Source organism: Electrophorus electricus, chromosome 5 (genome assembly GCF_041902795.1).
Source record: "Electrophorus electricus isolate QZ-2024a chromosome 5, ASM4190279v1, whole genome shotgun sequence".
Classification (NCBI taxonomy): Eukaryota; Metazoa; Chordata; class Actinopteri; order Gymnotiformes; family Gymnotidae; genus Electrophorus; species Electrophorus electricus.
In genome coordinates, this window is record NC_137501.1 from 9,621,636 (window position 1) to 9,643,107 (window position 21,472).

At 39.6% G+C, this 21,472-nt stretch overlaps 1 protein-coding gene and 1 long non-coding RNA gene across 2 annotated transcripts; one reads left to right on the top strand and one right to left on the bottom strand.

Annotated features, from left to right (window-relative positions):
• Positions 1-267: 267 nt before the first annotated feature.
• Positions 268-18,229, top strand: cspg4ba (chondroitin sulfate proteoglycan 4ba). Its single transcript, XM_027029351.3, has 10 exons — positions 268-486; positions 2,345-2,508; positions 3,475-7,047; positions 7,285-7,758; positions 8,105-8,281; positions 10,759-10,957; positions 11,656-11,787; positions 13,496-13,668; positions 14,057-14,237; positions 14,407-18,229. The coding sequence occupies exons 1-10, from the start codon at positions 429-431 to the stop codon at positions 16,434-16,436; spliced, it is 7,161 nt and encodes a 2,386-aa protein (XP_026885152.2). The 5' UTR covers positions 268-428; the 3' UTR covers positions 16,437-18,229.
• On the bottom strand, positions 18,058-20,447 carry LOC145657855 (uncharacterized). The gene is made up of 2 exons (XR_014123747.1): positions 20,284-20,447; positions 18,058-18,459 (listed from the first exon to the last, which is right to left on the bottom strand). It is a non-coding gene; the product is annotated as an uncharacterized LOC145657855 (long non-coding RNA).
• Positions 20,448-21,472: the final 1,025 nt, after the last annotated feature.

The window sequence follows — 21,472 nt, forward strand, 5'->3', positions numbered from 1 at the left end:
TTCTATTTCAGATGCAATACACGCTAGGACAGCTGATCAATTATACCAGCGAGGAATGTAACAGCTGCAAGCGAGGACCCCAAATAACTGTGAAGGCTCAATGTTCATGTGGAGTTGTGCACTAAATATACATATTGACATATAATCAAAGCAATCAGCTGAACACGAAAGCACAGCTCACAGTACAAGCACACAGGCGCGCTCCGGCCACGGGCCAGGTTTAAGTGAGGGGAATGCTTGAGTAGGCGGAGTTACTGAGCAAACGTCCTTTCCACCGAGTGCGTTCACGTTTGGGAATGGATTTTAAAGTGAGGAATGTTTAAGTCGTGTTTTACTGTTTTTTCCACTAGCTCACAGACGAAATGGCAAATATCCTTTTGGAATTTGATTCCTATCCGGAATGAAAACAACATTTAAAGAGGGTTAAAATGAAGACTCTATTTTTATACGGACTCGTGTTGCTCTTTGTCGTGATAGCTCAAGGAGGTAAGTTCTTCAAAGTTTCCTCAAATCTCCACAAACGTAGCTCCAGCATCTATAAGCGACTCGTTGCAGTAAATATAGACTTCTCCGTTGTTTGCATAAGTTTGTTAATTTATCACATTGACCTAGGAAATTGGCTATCTAGATTTGTTTTCATCGTATAGGATTTTTCGTTTAAATGCGCAACAATGCTAACAAAATCTGATATACTTACCTACAGCTAACCTAATCTGGGTGTATGTTGTACAGAAGGTTGTTCTTCTGTTGCACATTGCACATTAAAAATGATCAGAGGCCGGTCATTGCTGTTCGTTCTTTTATATAGTTTGTTCATTCACATATTAATTCATCTGGACTTCCCATAACGGTCACTCACATCGTAGTGATTAACGATGCAGACGATATCATAATTAAAGATGAAGTCTAAAAACAAATCCAAACCCCTTTAAAAGACAATGAATTATGAACTAGAGTTCGCGTTATTATATTCGATTAGTTCTTTTGCCAGTTTTCCAAGACCCACAAAAAAGTGGTCAAAGTCTGTTTGACTGATATGTAAAAGCTAGGATGGGCTCTCGTAATAGAAACACGCACTTTTCATGTAAGCCTGGTAATTGCCATTACAATGCAGTATTCATTTACTTCCTTTAAATTGGCCTGTTTGTTTGCAAGAGGTCCAGATGAAATAAATGACTGTTATTGGTAATGTGTTATTGGTAATGAGGCCTTTTGCACCAACTATATAAATGTCTAATGGTTATAAGCTTGCTGTTACATAATTATATATTGTGAATATTTTGGGAAATGTACATTCATCCAAATATTTAAGATGCCTTTTCTACAGTTGCATGGGGCTTTTATGTATGAATTCACCACAGTGTCAGATAATGGGCCTGATGTCGTGTGTGATGACATGTCCTGTATACTTGTTGATTAGCCTGTCCTTCAAGCCTATCTGTCCTTTTCCCAGAAACAATTTTATTATTATTCTTGCAGCATAGTGGTCTTTCTCCCTCTTTCATAAACTCATCAGGCTGATTTTTCTGACTGTTGCGTTTAAATATTTCGTCTTTGGGCTAGTGGAAAAATACTCAAATGTTGACAGTCAGACGAATCGGTCTGATCCACTCAGTGGTGGTTTAATCAAATATGAAGGGTTCTGATGAGTGTACATATTATTCCACATCCAGGTATTAAAGTGGAGAGTACATGAAACCAACCTAATAATCTTGAGGCCCCATGAGAGTTTAGGCACTAATGTAACACCTTTGCAGAGGAGTAAATGAGAGTGCAGAACACATTATGGAGATTACAGGGCTGTGTTGAGAGGCAAACACAAAAACAGTTGCAATCGAGGCCCCCTGTGTGGACAACAGGGCTGAGGGGCCAGGTTAGTGTGTGTTGGTGAGAACTAGCTGCCGTCAGGGCTGAGCATGCCAGCACATGTACAGGGGTATAACTCTTACGAGCCACCAGGCCTTGGCTGTAAATGAGTGTGAAATTGTCATTGTCACGTGAAACTTCAGATTTTCTGTTAAAAATAAAGGAGTTATTCTAACTCCACCAATTCCACTTTTATTCAGGTTAAGCGATACTTTAGTCAAATGTTTATCTAAAAGTGTAGTATTCAGCACATTTATTGCTGTAGTCTTAGAATCTCCATAAAGCCCTCAAGGACAGAATAATCTTATAGCAGGATCCAAACAGGCCTTTTACATTTCCATAAGTGAATATTATTAGTTGAGAAACAGTAGGAGATCATATAAAAAAGCACTTGGCTGACATTTGACACAGTGGTGGTATATTAACATTTACAGTATGGATCTATAAAAAAAAAAGCAGGTGATATTCTCTTCTTCAGCCTCTTTCTATGGTGATGGATTTGTGCATCTGAAGACGGTGGAAATGTCTGGGCGTAACACCCTCCAAATGCGTTTCCGCACCTCAAGTCAAAGAGGTGTGCTCTTCCTGGCTGCAGGGCAGGCGGATTACCTGCTGCTGGAGCTGAGCTCTGGTCAACTACAGGTAATTCATGTAGGCCTCTGACCTCTGGGGGTGGGGGGTTGGGGGGGGTTACGACTCACTTCCCTGCAGCCTGTTGGATACCTTCAAGCCTTCAAGCGAACACTGGGGGAATCAGGAAAAAAAGCTGGAGTGTTTGAAGTATGAATCATCCATATCTGCTGCTGCAGTATAGAACAAAGAGAAGAAAGAAATCAACACAGCAGTTCAGTACTTAAAGTAAGACAGCAGCAGCCAAAATGACTAGCCAAATAGTTGACACAGATTTGACCTGAAAGGTATAGCAAAGTTTTATACGTTATTAATAATGTATTATTCTGTTTGATACACTTAGTCTCAAGCCTTGTATGATGTTATGTTTTATATTAGTAGTTTGTTGGTTGCATTTCAGTCATGAATTGGAGCTATGAAGACCTCATGAATAAGCTACTTTTAGTGTAGGAGGCCTTGCTTGAGGGGTCCTCATAAAGGATGTCTACCGTGGTGTCTACAATGACATCAGTAGAAAAAGCTGATCTTTTGTACCACAGATGTGAAACATTGCATTCAGTCCTTCAGCAGGATTTTAGTTGTGTTTATTCTCAGTGTCAGAAGAACTTACTTTTATGTGATTGTCTCTGTTGGAATTTATGCTTGGGAAGTGTCCAAAGGACTGCTGATTTTAGCTGTGCATGTATTTGCCAGAATGGAAAGCTAAGCACAAAGTGGTGTTTATTTCTAACTGTTCATAGTCTGGGATCCTCATCCCTCTGAATAAATCACTGTCTTCCATTTCTGTCCGTATACAGAAGCTAACAGTGATTCAACAGCTGTCTGCCCCAGCAGTACATCTGCATGAAATTATAATGAAATACATATTTAAAAGATCGTTTGTTTGTTATAAATGGCTTTTAAATCGTTTAAGATGTGTGCAACTGAATATTTAGGATTTTTGGCCAGGCGTAACAGTGGTTTGATTTTCCTGTTTAGGTAAGGTTGGATCTTGGCTCTGGGGAGAGGATTCTGCACTCAGACAGGGGGAACCCACTGAATGACTTTGCTTGGCATACAGTAGAATTTCTCCATGACTGGTATAATGTCACCCTCACTGTGGACAAGTATTTCCAGACCAGCCAGAGACTACCAGGACCACAGCAAGAACTCAGTATCAAGGATGGTCTATATGTTGGTGGGACGGGAGGCTTGGATAAACTCTATCTTCCTAGCGATATTATAGGCTTTCGTGGGTGCCTTGAGGGAGTGCTGTTCAATCAACACAATCTGCTCTCCTCACTTAGGTCCTACTCTGGTTTAAAGAATGTTTATGAGGTTTCCCTTGGATGCAGCCCCCTGTTCTTTGCTAGTGAAGAGGACCCAATCAGCTTTTTTAGTTCCAGAGCATACATCTCTCTTCCTACTTGGTCTGCACAGCATGAGTGGCTCCTTGAATGCTCTGTACATACCTCAGCTAAAGAGGGAATCATTATGTACAATTCTGCCCGACAGGGAGACTTTGTTACCATGGAGATTCAGGAAGGCTTGCTAGCTGCTGTGGTGGGGAGAGATGGTGTGAAAACAGAGATACGATCTCTGACTTTCATCAATGACAAAAAATGGCACCATGTTAAGCTCTACTTTACATCCAAAAGTTTGCAGCTAACAGTGGATGGAGAAACTGTGAAGTCCAGTATAAGCTCCAGATCAAAAGCCTTGCAGTTAAAAGGCTTTCTTTTTCTTGGGGGAGTTGATGATAGCACTCGTGCTGAAGTGAAAAGGGTGGGCTTGGCATCAGTAGCTGGGAAGCGGATTAAAGGTGGCTCCTTCAAAGGATGTTTTAGGGATATCAAGGTCAATGGAGTCTCAAGAGGACTTCCCAATGCTGTGGTAACCAAAGACATATCTCTGGGCTGTGAGCCAGAAAAAGAACCTGAGATAAGCACCACTATGGGCCCGACCACTGTGCCTGGGACCTTTCTTGGCTCTATCACTCAGTTACCACCTATAGGTATGTCCACTCTTGCCAAAGGTCTTGTCAAGAAGTATGGACAAAATTTCCTGCAGCTTCGAAACCTTGTTGTGCCAGAAGGTGGACGTGCATCCTTGGACTCAAAACACATAAAAGTGAATTTGGATTTCAAGAAGCTCGGCATCCGACAGTCTCAGATCGTGTTCAGGATTGATGAGCAGCCTGTGCATGGTCAGCTCAGGTTCGATTTGGACCAGGAGCAAGAAGAAAATTGTTTTAGCATGCTGGATCTGTGGCATAGCAGAGTGATATACATCCATGGGGGGTCTGAAGACCCACACGATCACTTCATGTTCTCTGTGTTGTCCAGTAGTAGAAAAGAGACACCAAGCTATCTGAAGGGACATAAACTGTACAGATTCAATGTTACAGTAACACCAACTAATGATGCCCCTGAACTGAGTCTGCCTGATGGGAATCTCTTTACTCTTCTTGAGAACTCTAGAAAAAAGCTCACTACCGAAGTGTTGAAAGCCACGGATGTAGACAGCAACTTTGCAGAGTTGGTTTACTCTGTATTGGGAAACCTGAATGCTGATGCTGGGTTTTTAGAAATGGAAGATAACCCTGGTCAGTCTGTCACTTCCTTCCATCACTCAGCTCTAGTGGCTGGAAAGATAAGCTATGTCCACACGGGAGTAAGGAACTCGAGGATGGCCTTGAGAGTTAGTGATGGAGAGAAGGTCAGCAACACAGTGGTGCTAAGAATTATGGCTATTGGATTGGAGTACAGCATTGCTAACAACACTGGGCTGGAGGTCACACAAGGAGAAATGGGTCTTATAAACACCAGTCAGTTAGCTGTACAGACCAATGCAGTGAGACAAGCGGTGGACATTCGTTATGAAGTTACTGAGCCACCAAGGTTTGGTGAACTGCAGAGGCTCCACTCTAATGGAGAATGGAAGTTAACTAATTATTTCTCTCAGAGAGTTATAGAGAAGGACCGCCTGAGGTACCTTAGCACCTTTAAGGCTGTTCAGTCAGGTAACATTAATGACCACTTCAAATGTAAAGTCACAATTGCATCAAAATCCACTGTGCAGTTGGTGTTTGCTATAAAGATAAAATGGATAAATTACACTATAGAGAGGAATGAAATGATTGAGATGGACAGAATTAGGAGAGTAGCAGTTGACTCTCAGCATCTGTATGCAACAGCACAAGGTGTGATCTTAACTGAAGATGAGCTTTATTACAGGCTCCTCTCTTCCACAAAGAAAGGAATAATTTTACTGAATAAACAGCAGTTAGGGGAAAATTCTTCATTTAGTCAAATGAATATTACCAATATGAAAGTAGAATATCAGCTGGTGGATAGACCATCCGAGGATACAAGAGACAACTTTGAATTCCAAGTGTTCTCCAAATATGCCCACTCAACCAGTCATATATTCATGATAAATATTAAAGCAGACATGAACAGCATTTTCATAAAAAACAATGGACTTTCTGTTCTTGAAGGTGAGAGCAAACTCATCACAAAAGATGAGTTGTTTGCTGAGACACTAAGCACTAAAGAGATGTACTACACAGTCACTAAGAGTCCAAAAAATGGCAAACTAGCACGAATCAACCTATCCAACTCAACAAAAGAATATGACAAACTAGTCTCCTTCACTTATCAGGATATCTTAGAAGAGCGGCTTATGTATGTTCATGACAATAGCGAAACAACTCATGATCAGTTCAGTTTTATAGCTTCTACAAGTTTGTTAGTCAAAAGCTCTGTGAATGACGATGAGGTTGGCTCCAAAGAAGGCTTGTTTAACATATCTATACAGCTGCTAAACGATGAAAAGCCTGTCCGTACTGTGGATAAAGTTTTCCATGTTGTCAGAGATGGGCAAAGACTGCTGACTGTGGATGATCTGTGTTACCATGATGCTGACTCAGACTTCAGTGATGGACATCTTATCTATACACGCCGCGGTATCCCTGTGGGAGATCTGGTGCTTGTAAATGACACTACTCACAAACTGTACCAGTTCCGCCAAGAGGACCTTGAACAAAAGCGAGTGCTGTTTGTTCATCGTGGCGCAAGCTCGGGGCGCTTCGTGTTCTTTGTTTCTGATGGGAAGCACTATGTTTCCTCTCTGTTGGATATAAGCGCCCAGGACCCATACCTGCAGGTTGCCAATAATACAGGCTTGTTGGTCCAAAAGGGGCAGGCCAAGACATTCAGCAATGCCAATTTTAGTGTGGTCACAAACCTGGACGTCAGAGACGACAGTGACATCACATTTGAGGTTCATGATGCTCCAAAGCACGGCTGGCTGTTTTTAAAAGACAAGAACATTGAATCGTTTACCCAGCATGAGTTGAAAAATATGTTGCTGTCTTATCGCCATGACAACAGCAAGACTTTGGGAGACTTTTTAAGTGTCGCAGTGAAAGCAGAAGGGCTGCGCCTTGAAGCCAGAATCAATGTTAGAGTGTACTTGGAAAGCCACCAGAGACCCCCTGTCATACTTCACCACAAAACCTTACTGGTAGAGGAGGGCAAACCTGTAAAGATTGAACGTATAACACTCGAGGTAATTTGGCTTAGTTTATTTTTCACTTTTATATTTAGCTACTTAACAACATTGATAACTTTGCATGAAATTGTGACTTTTTTTCCTCTTGTCTTTCCGGCAATATTGTGTGAACTAACCAATGATTAAAAATCTGTTGTAAAAATCAGTAACAACTGACCCTGAATCCCTCGTGTAAAGCATGTATTTATGAGTGGTATTAAGCTACAGATATGTTTGTTGGCCTTAATTTTCCAGGTCACTCATGAAGCAAATATCCCTTCAGAAATCATCTTCAATGTCAAAGTTGTTCCAGCCTATGGATACCTGCGTGGTTTTGTTGATGGTGAAGATCGATACCAGGGAACTGAGGAAAAGCCTTTGATGGCCTTTACACAACAAGACATTAATGCTGGCAACATTCAGTATGTACAGATAATGCCCAACCGAGTGAATGACACTTTCATTTTGGAAGCCAGCAATGGAGTTGCAGAAGTCAGTGACATCATTTTGTCTGTGGATATAATCCCTCACTTCATACCTGTTGAAGTCTCCAACATTACTCTGAAAGAAGGTGCGGCAAAGGCACTTACAGAGAAGACCATCAGGGTCTCCAGTCAGCATTTCATTGGCATCCATTTTGTGTACTTTGTGTCAGAGGGACCCATGCATGGTCACATTGAAAATTCTCGTTTCCCAGGGATACCCACAACATATTTTACCAGGAAACAGGTAAAATTTGAAAATGTGTAACTTAAGAGGTTAATGAAATGAGGAACAGAGCTCATGCCAAAAAAAATTACATAAATATTAAAACATCATCAATATTCTGTTTTTGTTATTACCAGAAAGTAACTGTTTCAACAAAATGTTTGTTTTAATATCAAGTAATAGCAACTCAGTAGCCAATGGTTTTACTAAATAGTTGCACTAATTTACTAAATCAAGTCAGTCTGTCACTGAAAGTTAAATATTACCATATGAGTTTAGCATATATTTTCAGAAGTCATATGAGAGGCTTACTCACAGTTCTTGATCTAATGATGCTATTCTCATTGCTTTCATTACATTGACACAGGTGGACCAAGAGTTTATCTACTATGTCCATGACAACTCTGAGACATTAGAGGACCACTTCACAATTACAGCCAATGACACAAACCTGAGAAAACATAGTGCACCCAGGACAGTTTACGTCCAAGTCATACCTGTCAATGACGAGCCTCCAGTCGTTACAGCCAACAAAGTCCTCAGGGTGGGTGCAAAATATCTAAATGCCTTACTTATTATACCTGCTTTGTAAGGATACCTCATGCACTAGTAGTAACATAGGAAGATGGACTTGACAGAATATGTCAAGCACGTGTTTATAGCTTTTACTTGAGATACATGGTAACATATTCTGGATTGGTTAGGTTGAAATTTCATATTGAGCACATCATGCAGGTCTACAGATCATAAAACTATTTTAAGTTGTGTTTGAGACACTTTTGAGCATGCCAGTCATTTGCATGTGCTCATGTAATGTCTTTCAAAGCAACAAAGTGTTTAGAGAGCAGCCCTAATTTCAGGGCCACTAAGAGGGACTGCAGATCTCAGTTCCAGATGCTTTGGATTCCTTATGGCAGTCCATAGTCAAGTCCTATGAAATTAAAGGATAAGTCTGCAGAAAAATCAGTGTTTGGACAAAATGGCAACGGTACCGTACATGTTAGCCATGTTGGATTACTTACTATCTGGGCTGCAATGTAAACCCTTTTTGACTCAAGAGACCAAAGAGGGAAATTTTATGAGGATCTATGTGAGTACCAGGAAGTGTAAAGTCAGGTTTTTGCTAATATGGTGCATATACAACATCCACAAGAGGGCTCTCTGCAACTACTTTTGACAACAGAGTATCATACAGATGTGTGCTGCTGTAGGTCTTGCTATAATGACAAATTCACCTTTTCACTGAAGGTTCCTGAGGTTTTTTGTTTTTTGTTTTTTTGTTTTTAACAACATATTGGGATACATGTAGAAAATCAACACCCATAATATATTGCATTGAAAATTAGTTTTATCATTATAACGTACCTGAGGAATCTTAGACATGTTCAATTTACAGTACCTTGGAGTTCAGAAGGCTATTGCTATTCAGTCAAATACACATCTGCCCAGTTAATTTTCGAATTGAAAGGTTAAATTTCCTAATTAAAGGTCACAATTCACACACACAATTCATGTTTAGACTTAGTCTATGGAAATAGCTTGGTGGTAATGGGTTGTTTCCTTGTGTTTCTTTTATAGTTCAGTATGAAAGAGAAATGCACAGACAACTGAAATGCGATGAGGTTTAACAGGAAATTGTGGTTTCCTGAAAGCAAAAGACTTCATTCTGTCTCACTTACTACAATGTCTATGAGATGTAGGTAGAGGGCTGTTTAACCTATTTGTACAGCCTGAAACAGAAATGGATATAATTGGGATTATGTTATGAATCTACACAAAATGGACCATTATATTGAAGTGGGGGAGGGGAATGATATAGCTGGCAGAATTATTTCAACAAAATAATGATCCTAAGATTAACTAAAGCTATAGTTATGTGGTTAAAAACCAATAATCTGAATGTTAGTCCAGTCAAAGCCCAGACCTCAATCCAGTTGAGAGGCAAAAATCTCAGGATCCAGACATGCATCTGTAATTGTATACAGAAGTGATTGTATCAAGTGTTGACCCAGGGAGGTGACTTTTGCAAAGTCCATTTCAACTGTAAAACTACAAAAGTGTAAAAGTTCAACATACTTATGCAGGCCCTGTATATAGATACTTTATAGCTACTTAAACATTATCCATTTGCCTGTTTTGACACAAAGTGTTAAACGTTTATTCCATAAATCTGAACAGTCTGAACATTTGAGAAAGTTATATCTATGTAAAGTCGGTTTTAGATACTCCCAAATTATTTCCAGTGTACTAGGTTTCCCCCCCTATAGTGTGACAGTTGAATCAATCTAAAACAGCTAAGACTGCATGTCTGTGGTTCATGTACAAATTACTGGCATACTGTCAAGCACTTCAGTAGTATTGCAAACCTCCAGTTGCAATCACAATGCCACTCTTCACCTCTAAACTGGCAAACAAGAGGTTGTTTTCTTTATCATTTTCCTTGGTGACCAGTACTTAGATTAGCCATTTTATGTGTATAGTGTTGAAGTAACATACATTCCATACTGCAACACTCTATGCTCAGCTCAAAGCTGTGAAACCTCAATTAGAGTTTCTTCTAAACAAGGTCAATGATAGCAATGGGGTGTCAGTATGAGGTGTGTATTATGACTTGCTTTTCTTCAGAAGTTTATCAGTTTATCATGCTCTCATGTTTTGTTTATCTTAGAACTAAGATAATTAATTAATCTGTCCCTAGAGTGTCAGTTAAAATTTGCAATTTATGGTGATCTGTATACTGGTTGCTTACATAACCAGCATTCTGTTTCTTTCTCATGCTCTGACTGTTGCCTTTTTCAAAGTGCTTTTTTTCCTCATTAGCATCAGTGCCTGCAGACTAGCTATTGATAAGTTCTGATGAGTCTTGAGTAGGGTAGTAATTATAAAGCTCCAGAAGGTTCCAGAAGGTGACTTGCACTTTACAATAACCTGTACAAGCATAATTATAGTATATGACAGGCCAGAATGGATTCTAAGTCAGTCCTCACTGCAGCACACTATTATTACTGTTCATGTGTTCAGGTTTGGGTCGGCTCTGTCACAGAAATCACCCCGGAAGATATGAATACGGTGGATGAAGACAGTGGCCCAGAAGAGCTCCGCTATATCACCACTCAGCCGAGTAATGGACACCTGGCTCTGAAGAGTGCCCCCACCAGGCCAATCATGGACTTCAGTCAGGCTCACATTGACCAGGGCCAGCTACTGTTTGTGCATAGTGGTAAGATAATCCACCAGCCAGCAGGACTTTCTTAAAGAAAACAGTAATTTACATAATAATAATAATTACTGTTATTATTATTATTATTATTATTATTATTATTATTATTATTAATAATAATAATAATAATAATAATAATAATAATAATAATCGTACTTTATTATTATTATTAACAGATAACATTCAGTGTTTAAATTGCTTTTGGCATTGCGAAGCAGTGGATTTCACTTTTCCACTAAACATAATTTTATTGATTGAATTGTTCTTCATTTCTAAATGTGGTGATCACACACTTTGGACACCATACAGCACATGTTCCAATGTGCTGCGGGTAAGTCATCATCAAGTTCCGTAAATCATTTGTTGATGATTGTATGACTGGTGATGTGGTGCCAAATATTATGCACTTGAACAAGATGAGACAAGATAGGGCAGACAGTTGAGATGTTGTTTACTCATTGTTTTATAGACACTCCTTCAACTGACTCCAGCACAGTTATCTCAGATTTTCTGTGCCTATATGTCCAGGAGTATATAGTAAATAGGCTTAATGCTTTTCAATTATAACATGGTACCTTTAGACCTCATCATGTTCCTCCTTTAAGGGACATAAAGAGTAATAGCAAACAATATAAGATTTTGAATTCTGAATGAAAGTCCTTGTTTAAAAAGTTGCCTCTTTTTATGGTGTTGACTAGGAGCCATGGCTGGAGGCTTTCACTTCCAGGTCAATGATGGCGTGAACTTCACACCAAGACAGATATTCAGTGTCACGGCTCGTGCCCTGGTTCTCCATCTGGAAAAGAGTGGCCCCCTCAAAGTGTTTCCAGGTAACAAACACCAACTGTCCATTCATGTTAATCCTCTAGAATTTAGAACAGCCCACTGTGTTTTGCAGGTATATTACATGAAGCTTAGAAGGGAAATCCAGAGAGGTGTGCTAATGAACAACTTTCAGTACCATACAATAAGCCTTTGTTGTGTGTATGCCTGCTTTGGTAATGAAATACAGGAGTAGTATTTCTACTTGCCATTGTAGAATTGAACTATTAAGAGTACATGGGAATCACAGGTGAGAGCAGTGCATTTAGAATACAGTCCTTCAGATGCTCCAAGAAAAACCTCTCCCTTCATCAAAGCCAAGTTAATCCTGTGAGCCTGTTAGTCATATTGTTTGTCTTAATATGGTCTAATCCTTTAGCACACTAACTGTATAATGGTCATAATCCATGCAACAACACATAGTGTAACATTTTGAATAGTAAACAGGTTGATCCAAAATGACTGCGGATGTAATTTCAAAACCCTTCGTCATATGCCAGATTTAAAATCCAGTGCTGAAAACAACTGCCCACACATTGTATTGTCTGGTGCAATATGCATAACAGCTGTTGTACCTCCTTTCTGTTTTGTTAGCTATGCTGGTAGTAACATATGGGCACATTCAACAGGGGGTTTCAGGCTCTGTGTGGTATCTGGTGTTACACTGTCTGCATCATAGGTTGAACATGCTTTACTGCCACGTGGGAAAGGGCACGGTATCTGTCTGCTTGTTTTTCACAAGTTTTTTTGCTTAAGTGGCTGTTTTCCCCTTTTCCCTACATTGTGCCTCAGGAATGGAAATGAGAGAGAGAGAGAGTCTGTCTCTTATTTAATGTGGAATGAATTTTAATTTGTTCTTTCCTTATGTTGAATTAAACTTACTTTTTCTTTCATTCCGCCTTCCACTGTGGTTAGTGATGTGGGCTTTAATGATTTTGGTACCTTTTTGTTTCTTGCCTTTAATTCGCTGTTCCCATGGTAATTCTGTGAGGAGAGTACGGTACTTGGAATACTGCGGCTAAATAATGGAACAGCTGTGATAAGTAAGGCTAAGGAAGTACTTCACAAGGTCACACAGTGCTAAAATACACAGCAAAAAAAGAACAAAAAAAAGAAAAACAGTATTGAATTACCTCTTGGTGTTTGTGTCCAGTTAGGTGTTACTTAAAATGTTTGTTTTGCTTTGCTGTTTATAAATGGTTAGATTCACAGGCATAATTCTAACAGAAAACTATAAATATATGTGGAAAAAAGAAAACCTTCATTTAGTTCTGATGAAATACTTTTTTGTGTGTCTCCAGTGGAAATGTGCCTGTATTTTAGCACAGTATTTCCACAGTATATTGCACAGTATATATTGCAATCCTTCATGTTGTGCCCTGGCTATTACTCTAAATGTCGTCAAGAAAGCAAAAACAGAATCTTGTTTGTTCTTTCTAAAATTATTTGTGTTTTGGAAGCTATGGATGCAAAGTAGGGAGCAAACCATTAATTGGCTTCAAAGTTTGACTTTTCCTGCCATCTGTAGCTCAGATATACACAAGCATATGAAAGGTAAAGCCAGTGACCAGTATAGCAGCCAAACTTCAAAGAATCCAAGCACACAACAATGCGGTTATGTTTATAGCACATACCAGACATTTTGCTGTTGTTTTGACTGCATTTTTAGCAGCTGTAGTTCATTTAGGGTAATGTTTACCTCTGTTCCCATTCCAGGCTCTTTATCTTCCATTTCAAAAGAGGTCCTCAGAGCAGTAACCAATGACGATACAGGCGATTCAAGCCGCACCATTCTTTTTACTGTCCTTAGTCCACCAAAATTTGGAAAACTGGTTAATGTGAGGGCAGCTGAACCTAAAGCAGAGATTATGTCCTTCACACAAGAAATGGTGAGAACTGTAAAACCTCAAACTCTATCTATAGACGAGTGTGAGCTAATAAATTATTAATTTTCTTCCCATCTGTGATCCTTTATTGCTGAAAGGGTACGTTGTCCATTCGTGGGTTAGTTACTGGGGGATGGGTAAATCAGGCTTTAAGACATTGCCTGAACTGAGGAATCTTGTGGCTTAGTACTGCTAAGGTGGAATCCTATACTGGTTTATGGGACGATAGTAATATATATGAACCTGGAATGGAGTCATAAATTATATTATAAATGTTAAATTAAAGGCTCTGACTGTTTCCAATATTTTCTCATATTTTCTACCAGTGTGGCCAGTATTTTTTAATCATGCCCAAAATATTATTTGCCTGTGATGTATGTGATTATTCCAGGTAGATGAAGGTGATGTGGCATATGAACAAAATGTGAATTCGGGAGGATGGATGTCATTAGACAAGTTCACATTCACTGTGTCGTCAGCCCTTGCCAGTACTGAGGATCAGACCTTTGATATCAGCATCTCTTATGAAAATGCTGAACCTGAACGACGGTCGCGCCTTCTTAAAAACACAGGTACAGAATTTTATTATAACATACATTAGTTACATTAATGATGTTAAAAATCACTCAATTCAATCATTAATTTCTTATTCAATACTGGTGATTGTTTTTTATTCATGTCCCATTAGCCATTTCTGATTTTATTCATGAAATATTAAGAAAAATGTTTTTGATGTTCCAGGGGCTGTGGTAACAGAAGGGGATAAAGTTGTTATTGACAAAGCGACACTGGATGCATCCAATCTCCTTACAAAGCAGCCTGAGACTCATCGTCATTCCTATGAAGTTTGGTATCAGATCAGGTCCTTGCCCCAACATGGCAACATTGTCGTGGGTGAACGGAACCTCACGAAGGAAAAACCCTTCTTCTCTCAGTTCATCCTGAACAAATATGGAATAACCTATCAGCATGACAATTCTGAGACCTTACATGACCACTTTGTCTTTGATGCGTTCCTCAACCTGAAGAGCAAGCCGGCGCAACGCCCTGTAAATGACGGTGACGTGGTAGAGGAGGTATTCAACATTACCATCATCCCAGTGAATGATCAGCCACCCATCCTAAAAACCAAGGCTCTGAGACTCAAAGTAGTCCAAGGGGACACTGTGGCTCTTGGACCCAGCCATTTGAGTGTGGCAGACTTGGACAACCCCCCTGATCAAATTCAATATACTGTGATCAGTAAACCTAGCAATGGCTACCTTGCTCTGGCAGGAAGCTTGAATGTATCAGCGGATGCATTTTCTCAAGCCCAGATCAACAACGGTGAGGTCTTCTTTGTTCAAGATGGCAGCCCTTTGTCTGGGGTGTTCTATTTCAGTGTCACTGATGGACATCACCGTCCAGTCTACAAACTATTTAACTTGGAGGTGTTGGAGATTGCCGTTTCACTTATCAATCATACACAGGTGGTGTTGGAACAGGGGAAAACGACAGTGGTGCTCACTGAGTCACATCTGACTGCAGTGACTAATGGGAAAAACACCACAGTCCACTATAAAATAACATCTCCTCCAAGATACGGTAAACTTCTGTTGGACAATGAAGAGGTTGTTGCTTTTGATCAAGAGGATCTCCAAGCACGCAGACTAAGTTATCACATGGTCAACATTGTGTCCTCTCAGGATACATTTGAGTTCACTGCCTTCACATCAGAGGCAAATCTGACTGATCAAGTAGTTAATATCACAGTCAAACCTTTGATAAGGTATGGAGAAAGTGTAAAGATCCCAAATGGTATCCACAGTAAGATCAGGGCAGATTATCTGAATGCCTCTGAACTCGCCTTGATGAGTGGTAGTGATCCATTATTTGAAATCCTGTCCCCTCCAATGTATGGCAAGATTCTTTACATAGAGTCCAACAACGGTAACAATGCAGAACCTGTGAGGACATTTGCTTTTAGTGAACTGCAGCAGGAAAAACTGGCCATTGAAGTAAAGGCTAACCTTACTGGTGTCCAGGAGGTTAATGACTCATTCATATTTATTGTAAAAGCTGACAATCTCCAGCCTGCAAATGGGGAATTCATCTTTACCATTGTGTCACTTGATTCTGCGCTCATGATAACAGCTCTTCCATTGTACACAAGTAGTACTGCTTCACCAAGTCTGACCTCAGTGATGCGCTCTGTTGTGCTTTCTACATCTTCTTTAGTTCAAGTCTCACAAGTGACCAAGCCTGTGCCAAAGTTCAAAGGGCGCAGTCGCTGGGGTAACACAAACATTAACTCAAATGCGAGTGCTATCCCTAAAACGACTCATGGACAGGAAATCACTCCTGTGAGGAACACTCCAGTAAGGATTGAGTCAGCACCCCAGGAGAGCTCCACCAACCCAATACTCATTGTTCTTCCACTGCTAGCTCTTCTGCTTCTTGTAATAGTAGTGGTGTTGGTGCTGCTTTTGAGGCAAAACCAGCAGAAGAAGCAGAAACCTTTGACCGGGGCTTCCTTCCCTCCAGCAAGTCCAGATAGCAGGTCCTGTCAAGGCCACCCAGAGAGGAGCGCAAGGGTTCCTTTAGTGACAGTCACTCCTCTCAGCCCAAGCAACCCTGGCAGTCCAGCTCTGACAAGACTTCAGACAGGCAGTGGAAACTTTGCCTATGGGCCAACCCTGACTGTCTGCTCCTTTGGCAACCTTGAGCAAGAAGCTTCTCACTTCTGCAGGACCACTAACCCCACCTTACAGCACAATCAGTATTGGGTGTGATGTGCTCCTATGCCCTTTCCCAGTCTCAGATTGATTGTTATTTGCTGGCTGAAATAATTTTAAGTGTTTGAATCTTTTTTTTTTTTTCCTCCAAAGAAAGATATAAATTTTTTTGTTTGTTTTGTTTTTGTGGCTGCTATTGTTGCTCTGGTTGGGCAAGGCACTTTAACACTTGACAACTCTTTTTAAATGACAGGCATGATGTGCAGTAAAACTGCGCATGATTCGGATATGTTATCAACTCCTGTTCTGATGAACTCAAAAGTTCAAAGTTCATCCACTCTTAAGCAAACCGACTAGAATTTATTTGGTGGATACAGAAAATACTCTGTTTTACTGGAAAGAAATGCTTGAATAGAATCTTGTGTTCATGCCGACCTCCACGTGCATTATTGGCACACACACCTTCCCCAAATTAATTAAAACATTTGAAGCACATCCTGGTCCTTCAAAACAAGACTGAGATCAAACATTTCAAACTTCCATGCTGGGATGTTTTAGAAGAATTTCTATGCACACTTTAATTTAATTTCCCATTTTATTTGGCTGTAGGTTTGCATTAACATGTCAATGTCCAAGGTAGCTCATCTGCTATTTGTTTCCTGTGACGTACACATTTATCACAGTCATAAATTGTATGAGAATTTAATTGGACAAAGATCTTGATATTTCCCGAGTGTGTAAGAAGAGGCAGCGTCATCTAACTTTCACAAGACCTCTGGTGTCCAGTAAACTTTGCCAGGGGCAGTGTAACTAGTGTGTTATGACATTACACTGATTTGGGTTTCTGTAAATGCCCTTACTAAAATGGATGCCTTGACTGCCCATCTCACCAGCCAGGGCTGGGTGTAGTTGTACTCCTGACCCACTTCATTCCCGTCAGACAAGCAAATGATCTGGAGATTTAGATTATATGGAGATTATTATAGATAATATATAATCTGGAGGAATAGATTATATATTCTACAATAAAATATCTGCGATTTCCTTACGGTACTCTATACTTTTATGCTGATAATTAACTGAAGATATTTATTTATAGTTGTAGGATTAATTAAATACTGTAACTTTGTGATACACAAACTTTATTTAAAGCAAATAATGGTTTACCTACTTAAATGATTATTCATTATAGTAATTAATTATATTCATTATTATTCATTATAATTCCGCACATTTTTGTATTCTCAGGAATCGGGAGATTAGATCAGACACTGAGCCACAACATTTGTTTTTTGGGACATTGGTATATCAGCATAATGTCATATGATCTTGTCACTGAGTTATGGATATAGAGCAACAGCTCCTCTTATGGAGGGGAGCTGTCCTCTTATGAGGTGAACATTTTCAACATGTGGAGCTACTGAAGGTATTTGCAGTGCAGTTAGTCATTTCACTGGACACATGGGTATGGCTGTCTGAAGCATATGTTAAGAAATATCCTGTGTGAAATCACTTCAGTTTAGTTTCTTATGCTTCATCTTCTGTCACATTTTATGTAATGTACAAAAAATGAAAAGATGTATTACAAATAATATATACACTTTGCTTGCACAACTGACGAAGGACCTCTGTCCAAAACGTTTCTCTGGAAACTCTTTGTGCTTTACTACTTTATATATATATCTATATATATATATATATATATATATATATATATATATATATATATATATATATATATAAAATAACTTTACTACTTTATATAAATATATAAATAAAATTAAAATCCTGTGTTCAATATACCAAATTGTATTTGTTAATAAATAGCTGGCATACTGCACTAAACTGAATCATCAGAGTCAGTGTGGTAAGACTCTTCTGATACTGTCACCAGTCATTTTATTGACGTCGATAAGCTCCTCTGACAGTCATATGTGCCCATGTCACCACACTTCATAGATAATGTGTTCGGTTTCACATCCTGAGCACTTCTCTGGTCTTCTTCACTCTTTCCATCACGCTGTTGTTCAAGCCAACATTCTGCACTTTTAACTCATTGTTTCACTCCAAATTCAGACTGCTGGAGAACAAAACAACAAAAGGATCAAACAACAAGAACCATGTCACATTGTCCACCATGTCCACATTTTTGAAGGCTTTGCTGGAATACACACACACACACATACATTAAATATTCAGCTTTTTGATCATTTAATAGGCTGTTTTCCCCTGAAGTGCCTTTTGTTTCAGCATCTGGGTTTCTTCTGGTCTCTTCATTTGGCTAAAGTGTTACTGCAGGGACCATAGAGACAAGAGGAAATGAATATCCTCTCACAATGTAATTGCTATGGTATGTCTCTTCTTGTACTTAATAGCTATGATTTCAGAAGAGTGCTAAACGTGCTCTCTGATGTCTGTTCCATTGAATTTAGGGAATTAACTACTACAGTTTTCAAGGCGGACTGAAATAGGAGAGAATAAGTAATGGTAGCAGTATTTGTACAGAGAAGCAAACAGGGTTGCGATGAGAGTTTGAGCGGCTGCAAATCGAGCATTGAAACTAATCTGAACACAAAACCTTCCCTGCAGGGATTGTTTGAATATTTTAGAGTTCTGTCACATTGTAACAGCTTTAGCAGACATGGTTGTGCTATTTACTTCAGCAAAAACAAGAGAGATATTTTGTACCTTTAATGAGCCATTATCTTATATAAATTGTTAATGATCTTTCTGTTAATTCAAAAGGCTCTTTTGCTAAATGTAGCCTACAGTAGTTAAGAACCTGTACCTTTTAGCTGTCAGACTCCACCTAAGCACCAAAGGACGTTAGACGCACCAATCTCTTTCAATGTAAAGGCAATAGAGTTATTACAACTAAATTTTTTTTATCCCTCTTACAACAGTTAAACATGACTACAACCTTTTGTACATGCATCTGTGAGAAGTGGCTGAGAAAACAGTTGGTTGTGTACACAGCTCTGCCCAAATCTTAAGTAACCACCATGGTTTAAATAAGGAGAGAAAATGTTCCCTGGTCCTCTCTGTTTATCATGTTAGTGTACATCCTGAGATGTGATTCATTAAAGAAAATCACATAAGGTACTAACTTTGCAATCTGACTGAAAGCTAGACCTGTGCAACAGTAGAATCACTCTCCATGCGCCTTGGCTTAATTAGATTCCATGTCATGCAGTGAACAGAAATATTCTGGGAAAATGACAGTTAGGGGGAGATATTCTTTAGGTGACTCATAATGTGACAGGCTCTGGGGGTGGGCTAGAATCTACATTCCCTGGTGTTAAGAGGCCAAATCATCATTCTTGCCTCATCTCAAATTCACAAAACAAAATCTAATTACAGTATCTAGTTCTCAACAAAGATTGTTTTATGAGGATAAATTGATACATATTCCAGATTATCTAATTTTCTCATAATGTTCCTTGAATACCTACTGAACAGAAGGCTTACCAAATTTGGTGATGTTATACTTTCAGACCAGAGTTAGCCTTCTTACATATGTGGTCTGGAACGTAGCATTCAGCTGGCTAACGTGGGCAACAAACAGCTCTTGTAGAAAGTCAAGATTATTGACGTAACCTCAAGAGAGCCTAATGGTGACGTTTCACTTGCTCCATAACAACTAGGTGAGTGTTGGAAACCTTATTAACTGTTCCTGATTTGCTGTGCCTGTGCTGAAAAAATACTTTCTTTAAAGGAACATTTTAGACAGAAACGAACAGCTTGAACCTTTTGGAATTCGCCGTTTGCTGTTCTTTTTACTATTCTTTCCATTATTAGAACCGTAAATCGTTCTCCTCTCTGTGGAGCTACACCCCCACCCCCCACCCCACCCCTACAACAACAGAGGAGCGAGTGTGTGTGCGGGTATGTGTGAAAAACAGACCTCTTGGAGAGCAGCCAGAGGGTGGAGGAAGCAGTCAGCGTTTTTTAGATGATGTGAATGAGGCCCTGCTGGAGTGGGCTTCCTGTGCGGGGCTATAAAAACAAAGCAAGCGAAGAATGCCCAGCACTCCCACATTCCGGAGCTTTCTGCCAGGTACAGGCCATGCGCTCGTTTCACCTCTTGTCACCTCCCATCAGTCAGAAACAATAGTGGAGGTTTGGCATATTGGATGTGTATTGGTCTTTGCAAGCTTCAAACAATGACACGCACTAAAATCTTTGTCAACGTCAGCTCCATAGCCTACCTCAAAATTACTCAAATAATTTGCACAAGGCAATAAAGGGTATTAACTGACGTTATAGTATTAGGTGGCGTTAAAATCATATGGTCAGTGAATTTAGAGGTTTCCAGGGCTGGGAATAACATGTTTGTAATTCACTTGAGAGGGTTGGTTGGGCTAATGGCTCATCACACATGACTGTGATTGCCTCATGGGTTATGAGAATTAAGCAACCCTGACTGAAAGGCTCAAGAGTCAATACCAGCTACAAGATCATTTGGATCACCAGATAACCATTACCGATTTTTCTGCTTGATACGCTGTGCCTTACTTAAAGTTTTGGAAAAGAGGGTTTTAACAGATGTAGAATGCTTCTTCATTTGCTTATAAACATTTACTTACAAACTTGCTATGTCCTGTGTCCCTGGATGCATTATCAGTGGTCAAAGCAAAGGAGTCATATGATCCTCCAGACACAGCACTTCCTTCAGCTTCACAGGAAGAGAACAGGAAATGTTCCAACGCATGTCTGAAGACAAGAGTGGAACCAAATGATTCAGAGCACTAACTGGATAAACTCAGTGACACTCTCAGTCTTGTGATATCCTTCCATGGTTTCATCTAGATCGCCTTTATGAGCAGCATTGCCTTGTGGCGACAATGAATCATGAAAGTAAATTGTTTTAAGTATCATGTTTCCACGTGAGGGAATGCTAATTGTACACCAATAGAGAAACCAGTACAGATATTACTGTACTGGAGAACATCATACTTCCCACACATACTAGCCTCAAAATAATCTCACTGTCCTCAGCATTTCTTGAAAAGGAAGAAGTTACAAAAGAGAAAATGTAACAGCATTTTCTAGTTATGCAGGTTATTGGTTAATACCTTGTAGTAACAAGCTGT